At 43.6% G+C, this 27274-nt stretch overlaps 1 protein-coding gene across 1 annotated transcript in view; it reads left to right on the forward strand.

Moving 5' to 3' along the window:
• COLEC12 (collectin subfamily member 12) overlaps positions 1-14985 on the forward strand; it is a 59656-nt gene extending 44671 nt beyond the window's left edge. The window contains exons 8-11 of the mRNA XM_030926175.1: positions 585-721; positions 1952-2061; positions 12537-12682; positions 14276-14985. Of these exons, the coding sequence (XP_030782035.1) occupies positions 585-721; positions 1952-2061; positions 12537-12682; positions 14276-14295 (413 nt within the window). The 3' untranslated portion in view covers positions 14296-14985. The remainder of the gene's footprint in view (positions 1-584; positions 722-1951; positions 2062-12536; positions 12683-14275) is intronic.
• Positions 14986-27274: the final 12289 nt, after the last annotated feature.

Below are 27274 nucleotides of genomic sequence, written 5' to 3' on the forward strand. Positions count from 1 at the left end.
ACCCTCAGCTATTGATGACTACAGTTAATTTCTTTTTGAGGTGTTAGATGTTACGGTGCCTTCTAGTCTTTTGATAATTAAACCTTTGACAAAACTCAAATGTTTGGTTAGCAACCAAGCCTATTTGTCTCTCCTTCAACCCAACCCCTATTCTTTTGATTTTGGTTGGTGAGGCCTGGGTTATCTTTGTTGATCCTTGAGCCCAGTTTTGGTGCTGGGTTCTCACATCCAACTGTTCATAGGTTCCATGTGATTCCAGACTGACGCTGAACATCTGTGCCTGCCCTGCTTCTTCTTGTTGCTTCTGTTATTTCTGTCATTGTGAAGACGGATCCAGACGCAGAAGAACAAAGACCCAGTCAAAGATCTTTTCCAGATTGTGTGGTTTTGGCTTGTGCTCTGCAGTCCACTCTGGGCTCATGCTTGTTGCGAGCACGTCCGTGAACATCAGCTGTGGGCCTCATGCAGGGATGCTCAGGCTGCTCCCAGCAGGACCACAGTTTTGGCCTCTGAAACACAACTGAAGAAGAGCAGAGTGCTTTCTGTGATTTTTTAATCAATGTTTTCCACTTTTGCATTCCTAGGCTGCCCGCCTCACTGGAAGAACTTCACAGACAAATGCTACTATTTTTCGGTTGAGAAAGAAATTTTTGAGGAAGCAAAGCTTTTCTGTGAAGACAAGTCTTCCCATCTCGTTTTCATAAACACTAGAGAGGAACAGGTATGCCTGCCACATACTTGGTCGGGGAAACTATAATTTAAGGATAGTTTACATCTGGAAATGGCAGGCTTGTTGGGGATTCGGAGATATCACGAATTCCTAGTCACGTAAACATGGGAGGCAACATCACAGAGATTTGGATTTTATCCAGTGGCTAGAAGCATTCATGGCATTGGAATTGTATCTTCATGATTCTTCCTGGAAGATATTACTTATCAAGCCTGGAGATGTGTGGCTCCTTCTGGTGGCTGTTGAAATAATTATAATGCAGAGAAGCTTGAGGGCTGCCACCAGGCACCTGTGGGGGCAGAGACAGAGGCATGAACACTGTAGGGATGGAGTGGGGTACAAGGGACCACGCATGGCCCCAGAGGAGTCAGGAAGAGCAAAGAAGGCTGAGGAGGCAGGGCCCACACATGGTAATGCTAGTGTCCACTCATTAGACCCCTTCTATATGCCAGGCACTGTGCGAGGCATCTTCTCCCTTAAACCTCACAACAACCCTGGAACATAAGTATTATTATTATCCTCATTTGACAGATAGGAAAACTGAGGTCCAGCAAGGTTTATGCAGACTGAGACCAAAACTGCGGCCCGTCTAGCAACAATGCAGCGCTTTCTTTGATACCACACCATTCCAGCAGCCTCCTCCCTTTTCCCTAAGTTATCTCCAGCAGACACAATCCTGTAAACAGATGTTTCCTATAGTAACTGACTGGAATGAGCACACGGCAGAGAGTGACCAAGCACCTGGGCTTTAGAATACATAGACCGGGGCCCAAGCCCAGCTCAGCTGCTTCTCATGTTTGTTCAGTGGGTGGTTATAAAAGCTTGAAGACACACTGTGTGCAACACATTGCACATGGGGCCCACCCCAGAGGAAGTGCCCAATAATATCATGACTATTCCTATGATTAGGACATGGGAGAAAGGGGTGGGTGGTAGGAGGAGGTGGAACCAATGGACATTCACTGAGTTGTCTGTGTGATTTAGAGGAAGATCCTCACTTTAACATCAGTTGTAAACTTGTAAGAGGAAAAAGTCAAAGCCCCCCAAACAGTGCAAAACAGAGCAACTAGCAAGAAAAAAGCAGAAAGCAAAAGCAGGCTACGCATTGTGACAAACATCCTCTTTTAAATTGTCCTTTTTTCTGAATGTTAAATAAAAGAAGAAGGCCTGAGACATCTGTTCTGAAAAATAGTCACGCACCATCCCTGGTTTGTTTTTCAGCAATGGATAAAAAAACAGATGGTAGGGAGAGAGAGCCACTGGATCGGCCTCACAGACTCAGAGCATGAAAATGAATGGAAGTGGCTGGATGGGACATCTCCAGACTACAAGTAAGTACTCAGAAGCTTCCAGATTGGTGGTCAGGCTCTCACTGTTCTGTTGTCACTTCTTGCCCGACTCCCAAACGTTTCTTCCGTAATGACTTCATGTCCTAGGCACTCCTCCCAAACTGGGGCTCCTGGTACTAGTTGCATATTTCCCCTGGAGAAATCGTGGTTGACAGTTGATACACTGTCAAATAAAGCTTTCCTTTCGTCTTTTCATGGAGTGAATTTTTTTTCATTTCTAAGGAAAAAATCATGAAACTCATAAAACCACACAGCGTAATGCTTCTGGTCGAGGCATTTTCTTTAAACGCTATGGGAAAGCATGATGAAGCCCAGGCAACGTCAAGCATGTTCAGCGTTCGCCCCAGGCGTGTTTCCAAGAACTGGGGAGCTCCCTTCAGGATCACACTGTGGACGCCCCTGACAACCTTGTTGGGCTTCTAGGCAGAGTGTGATTAGAAACTACAGATGTGTAATTTTCCTGGCTCACACCTGTAATCCCAGCACTGTGGGAGGCTGAGATGGGCAGATCACTTGAGGTCTGGAGTTCAAGACCAGTCTGGTCAACATGGCGAAACCTCGTCTTTACTAAAAAAAAATACAAAAATTAGCCAGATATGGTGGCGCATGCGTGTAATCCCAGCTATTCAGGAGGCTGAGGCAGAAGAATTGCTTAAATCCAGGAGGCAGAGGTTGTAGTGAGCTGAGATCATGCCACTGCACTCCAGCCTGGGCCACAGAGCAAGACTCCATCTCAAAAAAAAAAAAAGAAACTACAAATGTGTGATTTTCCTACACATAGGAAGTTAAAATACACTATAAACAAAGTTGCATTTGCGGGATAACCATCCCCTAGAGGTTTGAAGATTCCCTGTAAGTCCCATGTGACCTAAGTTCTATGAAAGGAGCAACAAAGAACAGAATCACTTTGAGGTACCTTCTCAGCTAACCCAGAAGTCTCTAGAGTCTCATCCTACCCCAGGGGATGTTAGCCCCTTCCCTAATTCTAACAATGACTGTATTGCATCAGTTTGATTTTCACATCTCCGTACTCTGACTTTGCCTCTAACGGGTGTGAAAATTGCAAGGAACTGTAACAAATGAAGCAGAATTTATTTAAAAAAAAAAAAAAAAAAAAAACCCTCTGAGTAACCTTTAGTTTGCTGGAGACAGTGAGGCCAGACCCTGCAGAGGCTCCACCAGGCACAAGAGCATCACCGCATTGGAAGCACTTTCTGAGCATTGGGCAAAGGCCATGGTGTGGCCTCTGGGGCTGTCCCAGGAGAGGAGAAAACAAGGGTGTTTCAGGCCTAAGACAGTCTCATGGCCATGGAGGCCTAGGCTTGTATCAGCCGAGCAGCAAGGAGGAGGGTTAGAGGTGATGGAGAAGCCAGATCGAGTTTTTAAAATGTCCCTGTGTGCGTGTGCATGTGCATTTGGATAAACAGGCTCTTTTGTACTTTCAAATTCTCCATGTGAGTAGCATCAGAGGATAAAGGAGGAAATCAGAATAAGGCCATCTCTCTTTTATTTTTGTTTGTTTTTAAGAGACGAGGTCTCACTCTGTTGCCCAGGCTGAAGGGCAGTGGCACGATCATGGCTCATTGCAGCCTCTTATCTCCCCAGCTCAAGCGATCCTCCCACCTCAGACTCCCAAGTCCCTGGGACCACAGGTGCACATCATTACACCCGGCTAATGGTTTAAGCTTTTGTTTAGACGTGGTCCACTATGTTGCTGTGGTTGGTCTCAAATTCCTAGCCTCAAGTGATCCTCCCACCTTGGCCTCCCAAAGCACTGGGATCACAGGTATGAGCCACTGCAACTAGCCAGGCCATCTCTTTATAAAAAATAAACATGTGGCCAAATATTGATTTGGAACATTAGAAGATTTTAGGTCTGAAGATGAACCTTAGACTGCCCTTAAGGGCAAGTGGATGTCTGCTGCAGGCCTGTCAGAGACCCATCTGCTTCTCTGCGCCTGTCCTGGGGAGAGGAAGGGGTGCCCCTGGCATACTCTGGCACTTGAGAATTTGCCTGATGAGCCAAGGAAAGTGCCCAACACATCAGGGACACACTTTAGGAGACCCAAAACAGTTGCAGGAATCACCATCTAAAACAGTAGCTGTAGAAGGTTGGAGCTGGGGATAGGAGACAGAGACTATTTTCTTAGAAAGACAAATTTTGCTTTTTTGACAGCCAAGAGTGCCAGGGTCTTTTTTTTTTTTTTTTTTTTTTTTGAAGAGAGTTGGAAGAAGCTGGAAAAAAAATCATCTCCACTTTTTTCACTGCCACAAAGGTCTGGGTTAGACTCACTAAGAAATTCAATCTTAAGCCTTTCCTCAAGAAAAAAACTGGATTGGCCCATATGGAATGGATAGAGCTGGAACATTACTGTCTGTGCCAGCTCTCCCAATGTGAAATTTTTCTCCTCTTCCCTGGGGTCCAGCAAGAATTATATGATTTGGATGGAGCGCACCGGCTTGGTACCCAGGACCTGAGAAGAATGACGTCACCAGACACCTCACTGGGCACCCAGTCCCCAACCACAGCCATTTTGGAGCCTCCCAAATCCTCAGCTTCTGCACCCCAGCCACCACACAGGCTGTGCTTCTCGTTTTCCACCCAAAGGAATACATAGGCACATAAAAATCCCCAGGATCAAATTTTAAAAGCAAGAATAAGTTAGGCAGGCATGTTATGAGGTCTCAATAACCAAAGGCTAATTTAATTTGACATATAATAATAAACATTGCACACACTAGAAAGCAAGCCAGTGCAGTCAAGGGAGGGAGTGCATGCTGTAGCGTCAGCAAGATCGGGGTTCTGGGCCTTGAACCAGCAACTCTCAAAACTGCAAGGCCTCATGCGAGTTCCTCAACCCCACAAAACCTCCATGTCCCCATTTAGAAGATGAATTTTACAAAAGTACCTATGTCAGTATTGTGAAAATCACATGTGATATCTGTATGTAAAGCCTTTAGTACAGGGCTTGGCACGTAGGAAGTGCTCGAGAAATAGTACCTGCTGGTATTGGTCTATTATTACTATTATCATCAGTAATTATTATCATATTAGCAGTTGCTGATAAATACTGCATAGCATGTATATATTTTACAGTATCCTGATTGGGACGTCCACACAGTGTCTTACTCAAGTCCCACAACAGGTTTGTGAAGAACACAAGAAAAACGTTCTCTGCATGGCCTGGGAATGGGGACTGGGCTTTAGGCTCTCAGGGGTCTCCCATGAGTATAAACTACCCCAAATACGTCTCCTCCTAGTCAGACCCACTTTTTTTTTGGAGATGGAGTCTTGCTCTGTTGCCAGGCTGGAGGGCAGTGGTGAGATCTCGGCTCACTGCAACCTCCGCCTCCCAGGTTCAAGTGATTCTCCTGTCTCAGCCTCTCAGTAACTGGGATTACACGCACCCCCCACCACGCTCGGCTAACTTTTTTGTATTTTTAGTAGAGATGGGGTTTCACCATGTTGGTCAGGCTGGTCTTGAACTCCTGACCTCAGGTGATCCTCCTGCCTCAGCCTCCCAAAGTGCTGGGATTACAGGCACGAGCCACCACACCCAGCCATCAGACTGACTTGTACTCACCTCGTCTTTGCATCTGTGGCCTCCAAGTGTTGGCCCATCCACCTCCCTTACCCCTGCCACCAGCAGTGATTTCTGGAACAGATCATTGCAAGAGACTATTATGAACAATTATTCACCAACAAATTGGATAACCTAGAAGAATGGATAAATTCCTAGATACCTATAGCCTACCAAGACCGGATCCGGAAGAAATAGAAAGCATAGGCTGAGGTGGGAGTATCATTTGAGGCCAGGAGTTCAAGACCAGCCTAAGCAACAGAGGAAGACCCCCATCTCTTAAAGAAAAACAAGGAAAAAAACGGAAGAAATAGCCTGGCCAGCCTAATAACAAATAAGGAGATTGAAGTAGCAATCAGAAACCTCCGAAAAAAATAAGCCCAGGACCAGATGGCTTCACAGCCAAATTCTACCAAACATTCAAAGAAGAGTTAGCATCAGTCCTTCTTAAACTCTTCCAAAAAATAGAAGTCAATGGGCCTGGCACCATTCCATCCCTTGCCCAGGTTAAGAAGAATTAAGTACTACTGCTTTCCCCTTACTCTTTTCTCCCAGCACACATACCATCCTTTTAAAACGGTTTGTGGGTTTCGTGGTTACTGTTAAAGAGAAAATAGATGAGGGATAAAAGGCTCTATCCTCTGCGTCTCGGCCTCACCTCGTTTTTCATGGTGAGACCTGGTTGTGAAAGAGAGTGCTGGAACGGACAGCAACAGTGACATGGAACAGAAGCCAGAGGCTTAGGGGACACACAGATTGAGCTCAGGCCTATTTCCTATGAAACACTCACCCTGACTTGCTGAATCTTACGGCTCCTTCTGCACTGCAGCAGGACAGGACCAGCTGAGGGGAAAGAGTGGCGTGAGATGCCATCTGCAATGGCCCAGGACAGTTCCAAGAATGGGTCCCCAGGGGCTTTGGATCCACACACCAATACAATTTCAAAAGAAAGATTGGCAGGGCCGACACAGATCAGCAGGATTTTATTTGCCGATTAAGGACAAGGCTTTTAAAAAGTACCAATCAGCACATCTCAACATTAAAGAAAATAATACACCTGTAATTATTTCCAGGAAGAGACGGCTGGCCGTCTCACATTCACACACACTCTCTCCTTACTCTTCTCCTTTCACAGGTCCTGTGAAAACTTCATTCTTGGTCAACACCCAGTCCCTGACTGGAGATTAGAGTCCATTGGCCCACAGTCTCATGATAACATTTGATGAATTACCTTGAAGTGTCTGCCATGAGCCAGCCTCTGTGCTGGCCTGCAGAATCTTTTCTGGAGTGTGGGGGCAGCAGTATGAGTGAGCAGTCGTCATTGGGATCATGTTTTAAAAAGGCAGGTTTCCGGGGCCATGTCACAGTCAATAGAACATAGTAACCCTAACTGTGGATACAGCAAAGAACAGGCCTTCAAAGGAGATTTCAACATTCCCCTCTCAGTTACTGATGGACAAATTGATAGGGATATAGTAGACACAATCAACTAACTTGACTTATTTGATATTTGTGGGACATTTCACCCAACATCTGCAAATACATATTCTTTTCAGGCGTGTGTGGTACATTCACCAAGATGAACTATATTCTGAGCCATAAAATAAGTCTCAATAAATTTAAAAGAACTAGAACTATAAAGCCAGGCACGGTGGCACACGCCTGTAATCCCAGTACTTTGGGAAGCCGAGGCAGGTGGATCACCTGAGGCCAAGAGTTCGAGACCAGCCAGGCCAACATGGTGAAACCCCGTCTCTACTAAAAGTACAAAACATTAGCCAGGCGTGGTGGCAGGTGCCTGTAATCCCAGCTACTCAGGAGGCTGAGGCAGGAGAATTGCTTGAACCCGGGAGGTAGAGGTTGCAGTGAGCTGAGATCACACCCCTGCACTCCAGCCTGGGTGAGACAGTGAGACTCCATCGCAAAAAAACAAAAAAAAAAAAAAAAAAAAAAAACTACAACTATATAGAGTATGTTTTCTGACCAAAATAATTAAATTAGACATAGATAGAAAAATATCTGTGAAATCCCAATTATTTTAAATCACACATTTCTTAATAGCCCATGGGTGAAAGAAAAAAAATCACAAAGGAAATCTGAAAATGTTTCAAAGAAGATGAAAACATATCAAACTATGTGGAGTGCAGCTAAAATAGTATTTAGAAAGGGATATTTATAGCTTTAAAATACATATATTAGAAGCATTGTTGAAAGGTTGAAAATCAATTATCTAAGCTTCCACTTTACCAGGGTAGAGAAAGAAGAACAAAGTAATCCCTAAGTAAGTCAAAGGAAGGAAATAATAAAGACTGGAAAGCCGTGAAATAGAAAGACCAACAGTAGAAAGGATCTATAAAACAGGAACGTGTCAAAGTTGATCTTTTCCTTTGGGAGGCCAAGGCAGGAGGATTGCTTGAGCCCAGAAATTCGAGACCAGCCTGAGCAACATAGCAAGACCCCCATCTCTACAAAAAACTTAAAAATTAGCTGGGTGTGCTGGTGTGCATCTCTGGTCCCAGGTATTCAGGAGGCTGAGGTGAGAGGATCACTTGAGCTTGGGAGGTTGAGGCTGCAGTGAGCTATGATCACACCTCTGCATTCTGGCTTTGGCTTTTTTCTTTCTTTCTTTCTTTCTTTTTTTTTCCAAGACAGAACAAGACTCTGTCTCAAAAGGAAAAAAAAAAAAAAAAAAAAAAAAGGGCTGATCCTTTTACTCTTGGTGTAATGAATGTAGGTATAAGCATGTCACTGGGCAGACTGTCATTGTTAATGGAGGCTGCCTGCTAGACCTGTGGGAGCCAAACACATGTGGGACCTGGGTACTGCCCACCTGCTCAGAGCAGAATGCTAAGGGAGCTTTTTTGCCTACCCTGCCTGCAGTTGCCCACCTTGGATCACCAGAGATGTGACAGTCTTCCTGAGAATCTCCCAAACACACTAGAAGCTCTTCTGTTCCTGTCCACAGGACATCATTTGGTGGGAGTGTGCTGTCACATTACAAGTCACAGCTTTCATCTTCACATCACAAAGATAAAATGTGCTGCCTTGCTGTCTATGCAGACTGCTTCATATAATATCATACATTGTGCTTTTAGTTTTTTGTGTTTTATTTTTTATTTTTTAAGATGGTCTTGGCCGGGCGCGGTGGCTCAAGCCTGTAATCCCAGCACTTTGGGAGGCCGAGATGGGTGGATCACGAGGTCAGGAGATCGAGACCGTCCTGGCTAACACGGTGAAACCCTGTCTCTACTAAAAATACAAAAAATCAGCTGGGCGTGGTGGCGGGCACCTGTAGTCCCAGCTACTAGGGAGGCTGAGGCAGGAGAATGGCGTAAACCTAGGAGGCAGAGCTTGCAGTGAGCTGAGATCCGGCCACTGCACTCCAGTCCGGGCGACAGAGCCAGACTCCGCCTCAAAAAAAAAAAAAAAAAAAAAAAAAAAAAAAAAAAAAGATGGTCTAGTTCTGTTGCCCAGGCTGGAGTGCGGTGGCACAATCATGGCTCACTGCAGCCTCAACCTCCCAGGCTCAAGTGATCCTCCTATTTTAGTCTCCTGAGTAGCTGGGACTTCCGGCATCAGCTGCCATACCTGGCTAATTTATTTTAAATTTTTTATAGAGATGGGCGGGGGGGGGGGTCTCACTGTGTTACCCAGGCTAGTCTCGAACTCCCGGCCTCAAGCGATCCTCCTGCCTTAGCCTCCTGAAGTGCTGGGATTACAGTGTGAGCCACTGTGCTAGGCTGAATTAGAGGATGCTAAAGGTTCTCTTCCAGGCTCTTTCATTCTACAGTCCTATATTCTAAATCCTATTTTTTTTGAGATGGAGACTCGCTCTGTCGCCCAGTCTGGAGGGCAGTGGTGTGATCTTGGCTCACTACAACCTCCACCTCCTGGGTTCAGGCGATTCTCATGCCTCAGCCTCCCCAGTAGCTGGGACTCCAGGTGCCTGCCACCAGGCGTGGCTAATGTTTGTTTTTTTTTAGTAGAGATGGGGTTTTGCCATGTTGGCCAGGCTGGTCTTGAACTCCTGACCTTAGGTGATCCACCCACCTCGGCCTCCCAAAGTGCTGGGATTACAGGTGTGAGCCACTGTGCCCAGCCTCTAAATCCTATTCTAAATATCTTATATTTAGATATATATACTTGATGTGTGTGTGTGTGTTTCCAGCTCACTGGTGCAGTCAGTCCAAGCATTTCCAAGATTCCTGGTGTACTCAGAGGATGATGTCCAAGTACATGTATGTGCTGCTACCACTCCCTTCTGTGACATGTGTATGATAATGTAGAATTCGGGGCTTTGAGCCCCAGACTTCAGCCATTCATCTTGCCAGAATCTACCTGTGAATGAGGTTAAGGCACTGTTTAAGCTGACATTCTTCTCCAAAATATATGCATTATGCTTATTTGACATGTTATGTTCTATTTTATTATAAACATGCAGACTGAGGGATTTTTCCGCAAGTCTCTCCATGTGATTTTAGCTTTGCCGAAGAGATGCTTTGAGACTCCGGGTGGTCAGTCCACAGAATAAATTGTCCCTGCAGCCTGGCTTCAGGCTACGCACTTTCCACCCATTCTGGCCTACTACAGTCACCTCTGCTCATAGAACTGCATTCTGCTTTTAGTCCTAAGGAAAGCCTTGAGCACTGTATGTAAAGAATTCCAGTGGCCTAGAAAAACAAATGGAGAAAGGTGATAAAGATTATCTCCTTGCTTATCACTCAGTTATTTCTCTGCCTGGTTGTTACATCCTTTTTATTTATTTAACTTAAAACGACTTAAAAGGAAACGCAAGGGGAAAATATTAAGCAGGACTTCTGAGCCCAAAGAAGTCGTATGTATACAATTTCCCAATTAACTGAGAAATCAAGAATATCAAATATCCTATCATTATACATTCAGGAGTCATAGATCTCAAATTTTATCAACAAAAGTGGAATCAAAACCCCTCATATTACTGGCAGAAATGAATAAAATGTACATCCACAAGATCAAACTGCTCAAGCATTGTTGACATCTCCAGAAGAATCTCACAAGGTGGAAAGAGTTACATAAAAAAAGCAAATGTGAAAGTAAACTACTTTTCCTTCCAACTTCATCTCTATCTGGTGTCAGGCTGAGGTTGTCACAGGCTGAAATGTTGAGCTCACTGTGGCTCGTCTGTTATGTAAGCTCTTGAGAGTTGGGACTTTGGCTCTTCTCTGCACTGCTATGTTGCTATCACCCAGATGATACCTGGCTCATAGCAGGAGGGCTGTGGATGCCTGGTGTGAGTGAGTGAGTGAGTGAGTGAGTGAGTGAGTGAGTGAGTGAGTGAGTGAGACTATTTTCTAACTCTCCCTTCTAAGTAGCATCCCATTTTTACTCTCACCAATCGATGGTTTCCTCTGAATTCTCTTTCATCACTAGGTTTATTTAATTGAGGTCACTCGATTAATATATATATATTTTTGAGATGGAGCCTCCCTCTGTTACCCAGGCTGGAGTGCAGTGGCATGATCTTGGCTCACTGCAAACCTCTACCTCCTGGATTCAAGCGATTCTCCTGCCTCGGCCTCCCAAGTAGCTGGGCCTACAGGTGCCTGCCACCATGCCCAGCTGATTTTTGTATTTTTAGTAGAGACGGGGTTTCGTCATGTTGGCCAGGCTGGTCTCAAACTCCTGACCTCAGGAGATCTACCTGCCTCAGCCTCCCAAAGTGCTGGGATTACAGGCATGAGCCACCACTCCTGGCCTTCATATTCATTTTTTTAAAATCCCAAAATACACATTTGGTGTGGGGGAGTCAGTTCTACCCTGTCCCCATCCTTTGACTATGAACTTCAACTGTCCTTTCATGCTGCCCTCTGGTTTTGCGGGTCTTACTGTCCAGAGAGGCAGGGCCATACAGGCTGTCTTCTCGGGTGACCTGAGGACACTCTGTGGCCAGTGCGGTAATGAGTCATTGTTTATGGGAAGCACCCTCTGCTGCAGATGTTCTTCCAGACCCTCCACGTGAGGCTGGCTTGTCCTCTCAGGCAGCAGCCGCAAGCTTCTGTGAATGAATCTGCTTCTTAGACAAGATTGAGCCTTCAAAGGGAAGTCTGGAAGCACACCTGATTGATTCATGGAAACAGAATCAAGAACTGTTGTCTGTGGCAAAGTGCTGTTCCGAGCCGCAGCATCCAAGTTAAAAGCCCCATGTGAACTCATCCTAAAGAAAACTTGTTTTTAAGAATCTCTGTCTCAAAAAAGGCAGTGAAATGTAGGAGTCATTTTCAGTAAGATTAAATTACTATTTCTTTCTAAAGCGATCAACCTTCTACAACTCAGCCAGATAATCATAACCAGTTATTTGTAATTGTAGGTTCTTATAAATGTATTTCAAAAGTCTTTCACTTTCCCTTCCTGGCTCTTGGACTTGTTAGAGGCAAGATATTGCAATGTACAAGGTCCCTCTGGGTTCTCACAAGACCGTGTGTGTGTGTGTGTCTGTGTGTGTGTATGTGTATCATGTCCTCATAATGAATAGATATTCACACACATATATGCACTCATGCCCAGAAGTCAGCATTCCAGTACACATTAGAAAATCATTCATCTAACTGTCCCAAAGCAAGATCCGCTCCCTCCACATTGTGATGAACCTGCGTAGTGAATTTGGTTCATGGTAGCAAAGATCACAGGCCTGCAGGGAGATGCCGCATTATGCATTACTCTGCAAAACAGCTCCTCCTTACTCTGAATAAGAGCACGTACTGCTTCTTAAACTGCATTTTCATTCCAGGATAAATGACATGCTTCAGTTTTGTTTTTTTATATTTCTCTGCTGCTCTTGAGTAAAGAAAAGCTGTGCATTACTGTGCAAATAACATTCAATTTCTGTTTTGCTAAAAGAAATTGGAAAGCTGGACAGCCGGATAACTGGGGTCATGGCCACGGGCCAGGAGAAGACTGTGCTGGGTTGATTTATGCTGGGCAGTGGAACGATTTCCAATGTGAAGACGTCAATAACTTCATTTGCGAAAAAGACAGAGAGACAGGTGAGCAGGAGATGGGATTTAAGAGGGAGCTGCCAGCTTATGTCCTATGAAAGGGTGAGGGGTGGTGAGTACAAGGGCCCTGAATGCAGGCTCTGCAATTAGGTTTCGGTCCTGGTTCTGCCATTTATTAACTGGGCAGGTGATTAACCTCAGGGGAATAGTAATAGCATCTTCTTCATGAGGTTGTTGTGAAGATTTAAATAATAAGTGTGCCTCACATGTAGGAAGTACTCAACGAATGCTAAACTAACTGACCCAGATAAGTATCTTATATTGTGAGTTAATTGTTCTGTAAGATATAGCACTGGCAGGGCACAGTGGCTCATGCCTGTAATCCCAGCACTTTGGGAGGCCGAGGCAGGCAGATCTCCTGAGGTGGGGAGTTCGAGACCAGCCTGACCAACATGGAGAAACTCCATCTCTACTAAAAATACAAAATTAGCCGGGCGTGACGGCATGTGCCTGTAATCCCAGCTACTCAGGAGGCTGAGGCAGGAGAATTGCTTGAGCCCAGGAGGCAGAGGTTGCGGTGAGCCGAGATCGCACCATTGCACTCCAGCCTGGGTAACAAGAGCGAAACTCTGTCTCAAAAAAAAAAAGAAAGAAGATATAGCACCAATATTAGTCCTTTTTCATAGACATTCATACACAGCTAATCCAGGCGGCCACGCATTCAGTTCCACGAGTATCTACTGAGCATCTACTATAGGCCAGATCCTGTGATCCATAATAGAGGGAAATCGTCTGTGCTGCTTATGAGCTCATAAGCCAAAGCAGCTTGTGGAGATTTTCTTGACTTCAAAGGCTGTGTACCTACAGCTTCATTTAACACACGACCCTCTTTGGAATGCGGCATCTTCGTTTTCTTCACCAGAATGAGATTAAAAGTTTGTGATAGGGGATGGGGGAAATGGGGAATGAAGGCGAATGGGTATGGGGTTTCTTTTTGGGGCAATGGAAATGTTCTAAAATTAAACTAGATTGGTTCTAAATTGCATAACTTCGTGAATATACCAAAGAGCACTGAATTATATACTTTAAATGGGTGAATTATACAATTTGTGAATTATATTTCAATAAAACTGTTCATTTAAAAAGTTGGCAGTAAACAAAAACCTCAAATATATTTTGGTCAAACTATTTTTGGAAGTAACTGGGGCATAAATTATCCATATTGCCATTCAACAGACAATTATTGAGCACCTTTGATGTGTCAGGCATTGGTCCAAGTGCTAGGGACCTTAAGACACATAGGAACTCACAGCTGGGTCAGTTGAGGGGGGAAAACACAGATATCTAAACAAGAGATTATAATTGATGGTGACAAGTAACTCAGATTTGTCTTCTGTATGCTTTGTTTGGCCATTTGGGATTTGAGTAGGGACCAGGCTTCCCCAGAATAGGCTCTTTCAAAATGAAACTTAGCTTTTCATCTGAATAAGATCTTCTAGATGTTTCTTTGAAAATATAAGCATTGTTGAATGATGTATTTTAGACACTGTCCTATAAAAATACACATTCCTTTTTTTTGAATTGCACTTTAACTTTATTATTTAAGAAAAACTAATGCCCATTCTTATTTCTCTCTTTTAGTATTGTCATCTGCGTTATAATGGACTGTGATGGAATCACATGAGCAAATTTTCAGCTCTCAAAGGCAAAGGACACTCCTTTCTAATTGCATCACCTTCTCATCAGATTGAAAAAAAAAAGCACTGAAAACCAATTACTGAAAAAAAATTGACAGCTAGTGTTTTACCATCCGTCATTACCCAAAGACTTGGGAATTAAATGTTCCCCAGGGTGATATGCTGATTTTCACTGTGCACATGGACTGAATCACATAGATTTTCCTCCGTCAGTAACCATGCAATTATTCAAATTATATCTTCCAAAGTAGGGAACACTCCAATCAGAAAAAGGCTATCATTGGTTGGTGAGTTATAGGAAGAACTTAAGCATATGCTGTGTAAACAGTACCATACGTTTCTAAAAATCCCAAGTGTAGGAAAAATATGCAGACATACAGATATATAGGCCAACTCTTAGTAATAATATGAAATATACTTAAAGAGCTTTTAAAACTTTGTATTTTTGTACAAAATATTTGCCTTTTACAATTTTTTTCCTTTTTTTTTTTTTTTTTTGTCATTTTACCGACATAATACATGGAGCCAAAGAAAACAATAATGGTACTAATAAAAACTCCTAGGGTTTCCTGTCAGATTTAATTCTACCCAGTGGCAAAGAATTTTTTCAATTGTGGTTTTAAAAAAATAATTAAATATACATGTGTATATATATATATATATATATATATATTTTTTTTTTAATGTTTCATTTCCTCAGAGGAGTCAATCACTTGGAATGTCTAGAAATATCCTTACATATTTTGCCAGTGTCAATCAAGCCTGCACACATGCACGAGTCAGTGAAGTGGGCTGTGCCTTGAGCCCATCACCAGCCAACATTCTTGACATGTGCCTGATCAGGCGCAGAAGAAGTGGGCAACTCAAGACATACTTCCACTTCATTTTGGTGGAGTCAGGAGGTGTGGGGGATGGAGAGGCATCTGTTGGGAAGGGCACTGAATCTGGCCTATCTAGAAGGCCCTATTTCATGGCTGAGCTATGACTGTACTTGGCATCAGACCACTACCAGAGCCGACGTTAACTGTCAGGAACGTATGGCGTCACATCAGTCAAAGACAGAGATGCTAGAAAATGGGAACCAGCTACATATTACCTGGAAAATTTGTTTTCTTAAGTCGTTTCCAAAAACATAACTCCAAGGCATATGCATGATGAAATGCAAGAACAAACTTTTGGCCACTTTGTGGAACTCTTAAACTTTCCAGCCTGGCGCGGTAGCTCACACCTGTAATCCCAGGACTTTGGGAGGCCGAGGCAGGCGAATCACTTGAGGTCTGGAGTTCCAGACCAGCCTGACCTCATGGCATGTCTGGCCAACATGGCAAAACCCCATCTCTACTAAAAATATGAAAATTAGCCAGGTATAGTGGCACATGGCCTGTAATCCCAGCCACTTGGGAGGCTGAGGCCGGAGAACCGCTTGAGCCCAGGAGGCAGAGATTGCAGTGAGCCAAGATCGCACCACTGCACTCCAGCCTGGGTGACAGAGCAAGAATCCAAAAAAAAAAAAAAAAGAACCTTTCCTCTGAGCCCATCTTCCTTCCAGTCCTTGACTTTCCTTGACTTGCTGTTGGAAAGTCTAATATGAAAAGGGCTAAAACTAGGCATTAAATATAACAGATGCTCAAAGGTAAGATTGCCATCCAACAAATTCCTTCTCCTCCTTCCCAAGGGTCTTCCCAGGTGGTGCTGCTACCTATCGCAAATAAAATGGTAATAAAGACAGAGTTTGACTTTCCCACCTGCAAACACGTGGACTGTATTGCTTTGCCCACAAGCCCCATTCCCCATTCATGCTGTTTTCATAGCCCAGTAATGGCCAACTGCTCAGCACCTGTGTGCCCTGCTGTCAGGCAGGTGGGACCCACGGTCATCTGGGCCTAAACTGCTGAAGCCTGCAACACAAGGCAGGCACCGCATTCCAGTACCTCTTCAGGCTCAACAGCCTTTAGAGACTACCCTGAGTCCTCTTTTTCATGATCTCCCTGTTTTTCAAGTATCAGTTAAAATTTGTCTTCAGAAGAAACTTGAAAATAAGTATCTAATGCCGTCATCAGGGTAGACTAGTGTTAGCTTTCGCAGCTGAAGTTATTCCTCTCCCAGCCCTAATAATAACTTACCGAATGCGTGTTATTTATCAGGCACTGGTCAAAGTGCTTCCATCAGATTGTCTCAGCTGATCCTCCCAACAGCCCTAGGAAGTAGGTCTTACTACACTCCCCATTTCACAGGGACTGGGGCTTGGGGAGGTGATGTGGTTTCCTGAGTCACTCCATCACCGAGTAGACAGGATTCAGACGCAAGCTTTGAAAATGTTCCAATTTTCTTTAGAAGCAAGGGTCCTTAATAGCACACTGAATAAAATCAGATGAATAATCACACATTATAAGATGCCTCCTGTATGTCTCTATATTTAGCTATTTACATACCAGGTTTGTTTTCGTTTTTAAGACAGAGCCTCGCTCTGTCACCCAGGCTGGAGTGCAGTGGTGCGATCTCGGCTCACCGCAATCTCTACCTCCCAGGTTCAAGGGACTCTCCCACGTCAGCCTCTGGAGTAGCTGGGACTACAGGTGCGTGCCACCATGCCCAGCTAATTTTTGTATTTTTAGTAGCGACAGGGTTTCGCCATTTTGACCAGACTGGTCTCAAACTCCTGACCTCAGGTGATCCACCTGCCTCGGCCTCCCAAAGTGCTGGGATTACAGGCGTGAGCCACCGTGCCCGATCTACACACCAGATTTCTATTCACCTACACAGAACTGATGCTCTTTTGGAGTGGAGAGTTTTAGTAAAATATGATGGGGTCTTCAGGCACCTGACTTGCTACTTACTATGAGAAGATAGAAAATGTTTCTTACTCTAAATGGCTTTTGAAAGAATGAATGCACAAGGCAAAAAATAAAAACTTTCTTTTCCTTTTCTACAATTAACGTTCAACAACTCGGTCCTTCCAATTTGTAACAGAGTTTAAGCTGAAATAGACAAAAAGTAGTAATAGCTGCTCCCATTAAAAAAAAAAAAAGAAAGTTTGAGGAAACAGATAGTTGTATAAATCAAGAAACAATATCAAGCATGTGTGTTTTGCCCCAGATGACAGAACTGATCTCTTCTTGAGACAGTAAGCATGTTACCCGATTCATGACTCAAAGTCATATAATAGTTGACATATACCACTTTTCACATACATCATCTCTTCCAGTCTTCATGCACATCTATTGCTCCTTCTTGAGAAATGAGGAAACTGAGGCTTAGGTTGAAGACTTGCCCATGGCTCATGTTTCTGTCACAGTCACTTTCCAAAAAGCAAATCTGATCAGGTTCCCCACTCAGGTCCCCAAATCTGAGTCCATCCTACCCCTCACTCTCGGCTTAAAATCTTCCAAATGATCCTGGTCAGACGCAGGACATAACTGCAGGGGCCATAGGGCACTTGGTACGTGGTTCCCAGCTCCAAGTCTAGCCTTCTTTCCAGCTGGGAACCATCACCCATGCCCTGGCAGTAGCACAGTCAGACTATGCACCTGCACCTTCCACTAGCCTCTTTCTCACCTCCCTGGGTTTTCTTTCCCTGCCTCCTTTACCTGGAAAACACCTCCTTTAAGACTCAGCTCAAGCATCACTTCTCATCGGAATCCTTTCCCAACAAACCCCACCTGGAGGTAGAGCTGCCTCCTGCACCAAGTGCTCTGGGTAATAAAAGACAAAACTCCTTCACTGCATTAGATAATCTACAGGTTAGCCGAAAAGCCTAAAACTTACTGGATTAAGAGAGAGGCTAGGCATGGTGGTTTATGCCTATAATCCCAGCACTTTGGGAGGCCAAGGCAGGAGGATGGCTCAGGCCCAAGAATTCGAGTCCAGCCTGGCCGTCATGGTTTGCAGTGGAGAGACCTGACAAACACTACCTTAGCCTGGTGATGAAGATCAAACTCAACAGTCATAAATCATGTTGATAACATGTACCCTTGCTATGACGTAATGAAAATGGCAGTTTACCTGTTGGTCTTTTCCTCCAAACCCATAAAATGGGTCTAATCATGAGGAAAATATCAGAGAAATTCCAATAGAGGAACATCCTACAAAATACCTAACCAGTACTCCACAAAACTGTCAAAGTCATTGAAAACAAAGAAGGTTGAGAAACTGCCACACCAACAACAGCCTAAGGAGACTTGATAATTAAATGTAGTGTGGGATCCTGGATGGGATCTTGACACAGAAAAAGATAGTAGGTCAAAACTAAGGGGCCAGGGGCAGTGGCTCACACCTGTAATCTCAGCACTTTGGGAGGCCGAGGTGGGCAGATCACCTGAGGTCGGGAGTTCAAGACCAGCCTGACCAACATGGAGAAACCCCCTTGCTACTAAAAATACAAAATTAGCTGGGCGTTGTGGTGCATGCCCGTAATCCCAGCTACTCAGGAGGCAGAGGTTGCGGTGAGCCAAGACTGCGCCATTGCACCCCGGCCTGGGCAGCAAGAGCGAAACTCTGTCTCAAAACAAAACAAAACAAAAACAAAACAACAAAAAAACACTAAGGAAAACTTGGGTTAATAATGATGTAACAATATCGGTTCACTCATTATAACATGTATCATGCTAATGTAAGATATTCATAATAGGGAAGACCAAGTGCAGGGTATAAGGAAACCCTCAGTACTATCTTCTCAATTTCTCTGTACTTCTAAAACTGTTCTAGAAAAATAAAGTATATTTTTTAAAAATAAAGATTTTTAGAATAAGACCACTAAATTAGATACAAAACTGTCCCACAGGGCAATGGAGTCATAACCTTTGGAATTATATTTTTAGCCAAACAGAAGTTAACTGCCCCTTTGCCAGACAAAAAACATTTGCAGTTTACCAATTATCTTCACTAACGTCTAACTTTATAGTGTTTGAGCCACAATCGACATAGATGTCAAAGTTACATTTCCCTGGAGGTTCAGATGGCCCTTGGATGGGCTTGGGGGTCAACACTGCAGGGTGACATCTGCATGCATCTATAGTCATCCCTTTTACCTAATTTTTGGATAACTTTATCTAAACAAACATAACTCGTCACCCTTGTGCTTCTTTCTTCACAGAAGCCATCACGACTAGCCAGACCCATGGTTCTTAACTGGTAGGTTACATGTAGCACTGTGGCATCCCACAAACCCATTGCTTAACATGCAGCCAAACTTTCATCATGGTATAAGTTTCCTTTTTGGTACAACTGGAATACTAACTGTTGCAGACATGTTCAAAAGATGAAACACAGAGGTGAGAAGACTGTGAAAAGGGATATAGAGCTATGTGCAGCTCTCTGTAATTATAGGAGCAAAATGTATTTTTTATTTTTATTTTTATAGATTTAAGGGGTATGAGTGCAGTTTTGTTACATAGATGTATCATGTAGTGGTGAGGTCTGGGCTTTTAGTGGACCCATCACCTGCATAGTGTACATTGTCCCCAGTAGGTACTGTTTTCATCCCCTAACCCCCTCCCACCTTTTGGAGTCTATTATTCCACTCTCTATGTCCATGCACGCTAATTATTTAGCTCTCACTTATGAGTGAGAAGATGTGATATTTGACTTTATGTTTCTGAGTGATTTCACTTAGGATATCAGCCTCCAGCTCCATCCATGTTGCTGCAAAAGACGTAATTGTATTCTTTTTTATGGCTGAGCAGTATTGCATGGTGTATATGTGCCACACAAAATGTATATTTTTAAGGGGCCAGTGCCAAAGTGGAATTTTAGACTTATTTAAGCATGTCACTGAAAGGTCAAGGCAGTGCAAAGCTCTTCTCAAACACCACCGGGCTGGAAACTGCCGGGTGAATGAGGCAATAACTGTGGATGCTTGTATAGACACCATGAAAAGTGTTGAACCCTAATAGCGATGGCATGGTAATTACTGCTTACTCATTTATTGTGGTTTTGGGTATTTCATTCTCTTCAGGATGCCACCAAAAATTTTAGCATTCGAGAATGGGCTGGAGACCTATGAGTTGAGAATCATTGAGCCAAATCGTTAGTATGTCAAGACTAAGAGGAAGCAATATTATGGGAATTGAGTGAAAACCTGATAGATTTTATGACCCTATCTGTGAAGTTTCTGCTTTCACGATCAGGAGCTAGGCAAAAACACTTCTGGGCCCATCCAGGCCATTTCAAGAAATAGCTCATAAGTTGAGAATTCATCTCCAACCAACTGCTCTCAGAAGAGAGAAATGAAGGGGTGGAGGGAAAGCAATTTTTCATCTCACTGAACCTTAGACCACTGTCAACACTGTAATTACATTACACGCACTGGCTATTTTGGTCATTTATCGAAATAAGGTACATGGCATAATTTAAAAACTAAATTCAGTCAGTCACTTACAAAAATATCCAACTGGTTTGTGTGTGCAGTAATAAAGTATGCAAGTGACACTGCATTCAAATTGTAGCCATGTGTGACTTGGCTTTTTTATTTGAGAGAAAGAAAATGGCTAGGCCCTAAGGCTTGTATTTCTCTGTGTCGCTCTGACTTGCAGGAATAATGAATTCCTGCTGGTGACACAGTGTCTTGGGGAGGCAAGCAGAGAGGTGGTTTGGCACACTTCCAAAGTTGTGTGTGAGCCTTCAACACAAGAACCCTGGTTCTGTGGGAGGGACACGCAGAGGAGCTTCCTGAAGCAGGAGCTGGGAGTGCCACGTATTCACATGCAGACTCCCCTGAGATCCCGAAGCACTTCTCAAGCATGAATTAACTTGAGCACTTTCACTGCAGGACACTGCGCACAGTTACTCATTCACGTATTCATCGAGATTCATACAGTCAACAACACAGGGTCCCCCCCATTATGTTCCAGATGTTGTGCCAGGTGAGGGGGCCATTCTTGAGTTCCCTGGAAAGCAGATCCCAAGATAGATAAAGGCTTCACTTCCCTCCCTTAGCCCCGTTCTTGATTTCACTCACCACTGGCCAGCACTCTGGGGAGTCAAGGCTGCCTGATGGGCAGACCCAGAACTTCAGCACTGAGTCCTTGTCTGCCTTGGCCTCAGTGAGTCACAGCTATTGCACTTGCCCATTTCCTGTTGTCCCCTGAGCATGGAAGAACCAAGAGATGCCCCACTGAGTCCCCCGGGTTCCAGTCACACTCCATGATGTCAGAGCAGCCCTAGCTTTTCTTGGTAATTAGGGTCAATTTCACCTGTCAATGTAATAATTCTTTTCTTTGCCAATTTGTTCACTGACATTGAATAGCCTCAAAGGACCCGGCAGTAGTCACAGCTTCAAGTTCAATGACTGCCTGGTTTCCCCTGTGAGAACCAGAACCATGAATATGGCAGAACCTAAAGCCATAAGCCTGAGAAACAGTGACTGTAAAAGAATCCAAAGCTACTTCTACTCCCCAGCTCCTGTACCTGCGAGTTCTAGTTATCTGGAATATAGTACTGTAGCCACTGTTTTCATGCATATACTACATACTGGAGAACAGCACCCTAATCCTATAGGCTATTGCCCCAAAGCTAGCACCCTACCTGAGCCTTCAAATAATCTTTCCATTCTCCTGTTAGACTAGCTACTTCAAGTTGATCCAATAACTGATGAGAGCAGTGCATCTCATGGCCATGTGCCATGAGTACTACAATCGGGTATTCTGTGAGTACTGGGATGGTAGTGCTAACGGAGACACGTGGGCAGCATAAGGACAAAGTGAATTTGGAATCAATCTGCTGCCAAGTGGCTGGTCTGGTCTCCTTAAGAAATAGTGTCATGGTGAAGGCTCAGCAATAGCTGTTCGCATCTATGAAAGGAGACATCCTGTTCACCTTATTGTTGAGAGCTTCCTCTATAGTGGGAGCTCCCTGGTGGGCATTAATTTAATCTAAGGCACAAAGATACACATACTTTGTATCTGCAACCATAGGTCCATCCTCATGCCTCTTCCTTTTTCTTGTCATGGACCTTCCTCTCTGGTTCCTTCTGGGCCCTGACCACTTAAGCGGCCAAACCATTCATCCTTGCCCCAGAGTCCATGCCAATCTGTTCTCAGGCCATTTTTCCCTGTTTATAAAGTGAACCACCAGTGTACTGCTTACATTTCTGCCCATGTTCCTTAGGGCCACCCGAGAGGGACTATATTGTAGCAGCAGTCCATTTTCAGCAAGCACCAAGACCCTGTGATCTTTCTTTTTCACTCTGCTGGTAAGTGGTAGGTAGCTGTTAATTTTCCTGCCGTGGTAAGTTCAGGGCAGATATGTGATGTGAGACTCTTTGGCACTTAAGTTTGTGCATTTCCTTGGCAACTTACCCTGGGAGTAATGCGAGGCTGGGGAATGCATAGTTTCTCCCATAACCTCCTTGCCCGGTGGGTGGTCACTCCTACTCAGTGACTGGCCAGAACATGACACCCTCTATGGAACAGATCAGAAAAAATGCCTATAGTGACAGATCCCACTCTGCCTAGTTTTCAGGTGCACACTTTAGGCTGTGGCTGTGATTGCTCATTTGGAAGCCACTGCTATAGAAGAATGAAAAGCCACAATTTGGATTGGGCCAATCCTGGCTCACAAATTGTGCGCCAGCTGAAAGACTGGCATCTCCTAGGAGAAGAGAAAAGTTAAGAAATCTGCAAGAGGCCTGCCTTGTGTTGATTTTTCCACGGATTTAGAAGTTGCTGGATACTTCAAAGTATTGAGTGACGAATTTCCCTTCCTTTTTTCTAAAATCTCACATGGTGAGCATTTGTTTCCTGAAAACCTGCCAAAACAATATTTTTTTTCCAGAGGCGGCATATTATTTTAAAATGTAAAATGAAGTCCTGATAGCAAATATTATCAATATGGGTACTTGAATCTGCATATAGCAACTTAAGAAGTATTGTCTTCTTTTGGTTTAGGGGCTTGGGGCAGAGAGACAGAGAGATAGAAAGAGAACTTGCAGTGTTTCTGAAGTGCTTATATTTCTGAGATTCAGGCTTGCTTATTAGATGAGAGTAGTCAATCCAGGACAGTTGGCAACTCTAGGTAAAAATGAGCCTATGATTTGTTTTCAGTTGTGTTATTACACCTCTTAAGCCAAGGTTGCAGTGCCCTGAAGAAAGTAGAGAACTGGACACCACCCACACCTTCCTTTAGGGAGGCCTCCAGACAGCCTGGAGCAGGGCCATGCTGGAACTGACCATGCCGGGCCTCCCTGAGCTGTTCTGAATTGCAGCAGTACCCTCCAAACCAATGTTCACGTCAGTCTACTCTGCACAGGCCTGTCTAAGTGCAGATGCAGGTTTGCTGCATGGGTGTTTGTCCATGTCCTAAGAAGTTAGGCAGGAGGATAGTGATAAAACAGTATGGGAACCACTACCTGTTCTTGCCCTTTAGTAAAGGTATAGACCCTGTATTCCAGAAAAGTGCTTATTGAAAGTAAGGTATTCTGTCTCAAGAAGCAGATGTGCTTGGGTACACACAGACATACAGATGCGAACAACAGACACTGTGGACTCCAAAAAGGGAGATGGAGGGAGTGGGGAAGGACTTAAAATTCTGCTATTGGGTACTATGGTATGTTCACTAGCTGGGTGATGGGATCAACAGAAGGCAAAACCTCAGCATCATGCAATATACCCTTGTAACAAACCTGCACATGTGCTCCCTGAATCTAAAATAAAAATAAAAGATATGAAAAGAAAAAAAAGAAGTAAATGCGCAATTAATCTAGAATTTTAAAATGTTTTCCAAAAATAATAACAAACCTTATTTTAAAAGAAACAGTGAAAATGCCTTGTGTATTATGAAATTTCTTTGATTAATAAGTCATGTTATTTATGAACTGTTGCAGGATCAACCTTTCAACCTACTGTACAAATTGCTAATTGATCATTTGGGAAAGGAACCAAAGGAAGTCCTTTTCATCACACTAATGCAAAAAGACACACAAAGCATGACCCAGATATTAAAAAGGGGTCAGTACTTTTAGTGGATGCCATTCATGGTTGAACTGTGGAGGCTGCCGTCTGCGAGCCTTAAAAACAAAGAAAATGATAAAGGAAAGGTCGGGGAAAATACTGGCCAGCGTAAGACACAATGGTGAGATCAGGAGGATCTGAAAGGGGTCTGGCTTCAATAAAAAGACAGGATGTAAAAGGATCCCACTTTTCTAGCTTCTTCCCCACTCTCCTAAAAATCTGAATCCAAACAGACAGCATCCTTGATTGCAATGCATGTACCTTTTCCATCATGGTCCCATCAATTAGAAGAAGAATGCATTAATTAGGATAATACCAGTTGCTATAACAAACAGACCTTTGTAATAGTATATAAGGTTCAAAGACAAATAGAAGTTTACTTCTTGCCTTAATTCAGTGTGAGGTAGATATTCCTAGTTGCTTGACAGCTCTCTTCCACATAGTGATTCAGGAACCCAGGTTCTGTCATTTCTCAGGGCTTTGTCATCTTCTGCATCAAGAATCTAGAATGGGAATGAGGATGAAGAGGGCACATGTGCCTCTTTAAAACCCTGGCTCAAAAGTGACATATAAAAAACTTCTACCGACAAACCATTGGCTAGAACTCATTGATGTGCCATGCCTACCTGCAAGGGTGCTAGAAATGTAGTCTAGCCACAGGCCCAAGAAAAAGAAGGAATGGATTTTTTGGTGAGCAGCTAGCCAGCTGCTCAGAAGCAGATGAATGCTTTATTCATGTCTGCATGAATACCTCCTGCTGCACATTGCAGGGTTTGTGGTAAGTAAACATTAGTGAAATAAAGGAACACCTGAATGACTACTGAGATCACAGTAATAATAATAATAATAAAAGCACTTATTGGGAGCAGATCATATGCACCCTTCTAAGTCATTTTCACATATTGTCTTATTTAATCCTCAAAATTTTGTGTTGTTTAAAAGTGAGGAAACATGCATAGAGAGATTAAGCAACTTACTGAAAATCATATCGCTGGTAAGTGGCAAAGCTGGATTTTGAGTCTAGATTTCTTATTCTTATCCACTATGTTTTGCTGCCTCCCAGAGTGTAACTTTTAATCACAACTTTTATTCATGCTCACAAGAAACCAGCTTTTAGAATGCTATAACCCAAAGTTGAACATAATATAGTGTAGTGTTTCTCAGATTGGATTCATGGTTGGAGCCCATTGAGATCACTATGACAATTCTTAAGGTTTGGATTTCCATTGCAATGATAACCTTTAAAGCAAAACCATGGAGGGAATGAATCCCAGTGTGCAAATCTATATATGTAAATACATTACTTAATTTTCTATCATTAAACTTAATTTCTAATTTTGAGTCTACCATTCTACCAGGAGGACAAGCAACTTAACCTCAGGTCTCTTTCTTCCCCTCACCCCACATCTCCAGGTTTTGTCACAATTTCATGGCTTTTCACAGAGCCCAACACCAAAGGACGTGGCGGGTGTGGTGTGGGAGGAATGACATCTGTCTAAACAAGTGGCCACTGAGATGTGGCCCTCCAACCTCACCCTAGTGCCTCCCACTGACCAAATCTAAGCAGAAGCCAAAAGGCAAGAGGGCCCAATTTTGCAATTCATAAATGTCAACCCTCAGGGGCACAGATAAGGGTGGAGATAGGAATGAAAGATAACCAGCACACTGAGGAAGGGTGTACTCTGAAATGCCTCTATCATCTGGAAATTTAGGGAACACAAACCAGGAAGCTTGCAAGCAATAGCTGCTTTTCTTTTTTTTTTTTTTAAACGTTTATTTATTTTTATTTTTTTGAGATGGAGTCTCGCTCTGTTGCCCAGGCTGGAGTTCAGTGTCGTGATCTCGGTTTACTGCAAGCTCCGCCTCTGTACTTAAGCCATCCTCCTGCCTCAGCCCTGCGAAGTAGCTAGGACTTCAGCGGCATGCCACCACGCCTGGCTAATGTTTGTGTTTTTCTGTAGAGACGGGCTTTTGCCCTGTTGCCCAAGCTGGTCTTGAACTCCTGGGCTCAAGCGATCTGTCCGCCTTGGCCTCCCAAAGTGCTGGGATTACAGGCATGAGTCACCATGCCCAGTCCAATTGCTGCTTTTCTGACCAATCAGATCTCTCCCATGAGGTCATCGGCATAGAACCCAAGCACCTGCTTGAATGGCTGGGGTAGGAAGAAAGGGAAGGGCTGTAGAAGAAAAACACAGAGAGAAATCAATCAATAATTAATTTCTCAGAACACTGTATCAGCAATGTTAACACATTGTTTAAGCCTCTGGATGACCATCTGACAATGTTACTGCCGCCAAGAGTTCAGGGTCTGCATTTGCATATAATAATGTACTAGAGCCAAATATTTCTTCATTCATCAACTCCTACAGTCAGGAAATATTTACTGAACACCTTCCATGTGCCACACACTATTCTAGATAGTAAGAAAACTACAGTGAAAAAGGTAGACAAACGACCCATCCTCAAGGAGTAGACATTCCAATAACATAATTCTGTTTTTATTACCATGGGCTAATGAAACAAGACCAGAGGCGGTGACAAAAGAAAAACTTCAGCCGAATTAAATTTAAAGGAGTTTCATTGAACAATGAATGATTCGCCAATCAGGCAGCCCCAGAATCACAACAGATTCAGACCAGGGGTGCCTCGTGGTCAGAACAGATTTATAGGCACAAAAAAGTAAAGTGACATACAGGAATCGGCAGTGAGGTACAGAAACAGCTGGATTGGTTACAGGTTGGCGTTTACCTTATTTGAACACAGTTTGAACACTCAGCAGCGTATGACTGGTTGAAGCACAGCCGCTGGGATTGGCTGAAACTCATCTATTGTTACAGGCACATACTCCTAAATTAGTTTTTAATCTTGTCTACTAATTTCGTTAGGTTGCAGTTCAGCCACAAGGACTCAAATATAGAAGTATGGAGTCCTTCTCAGGCCATATTTAATTTGCTTTAACAATGGATTTCACAATAAAATAATCGTCTGAGTCAAGCAGA

The sequence above is a fragment of the Rhinopithecus roxellana genome, chromosome 21 (genome assembly GCF_007565055.1).
Source record: "Rhinopithecus roxellana isolate Shanxi Qingling chromosome 21, ASM756505v1, whole genome shotgun sequence".
Classification (NCBI taxonomy): Eukaryota; Metazoa; Chordata; class Mammalia; order Primates; family Cercopithecidae; genus Rhinopithecus; species Rhinopithecus roxellana.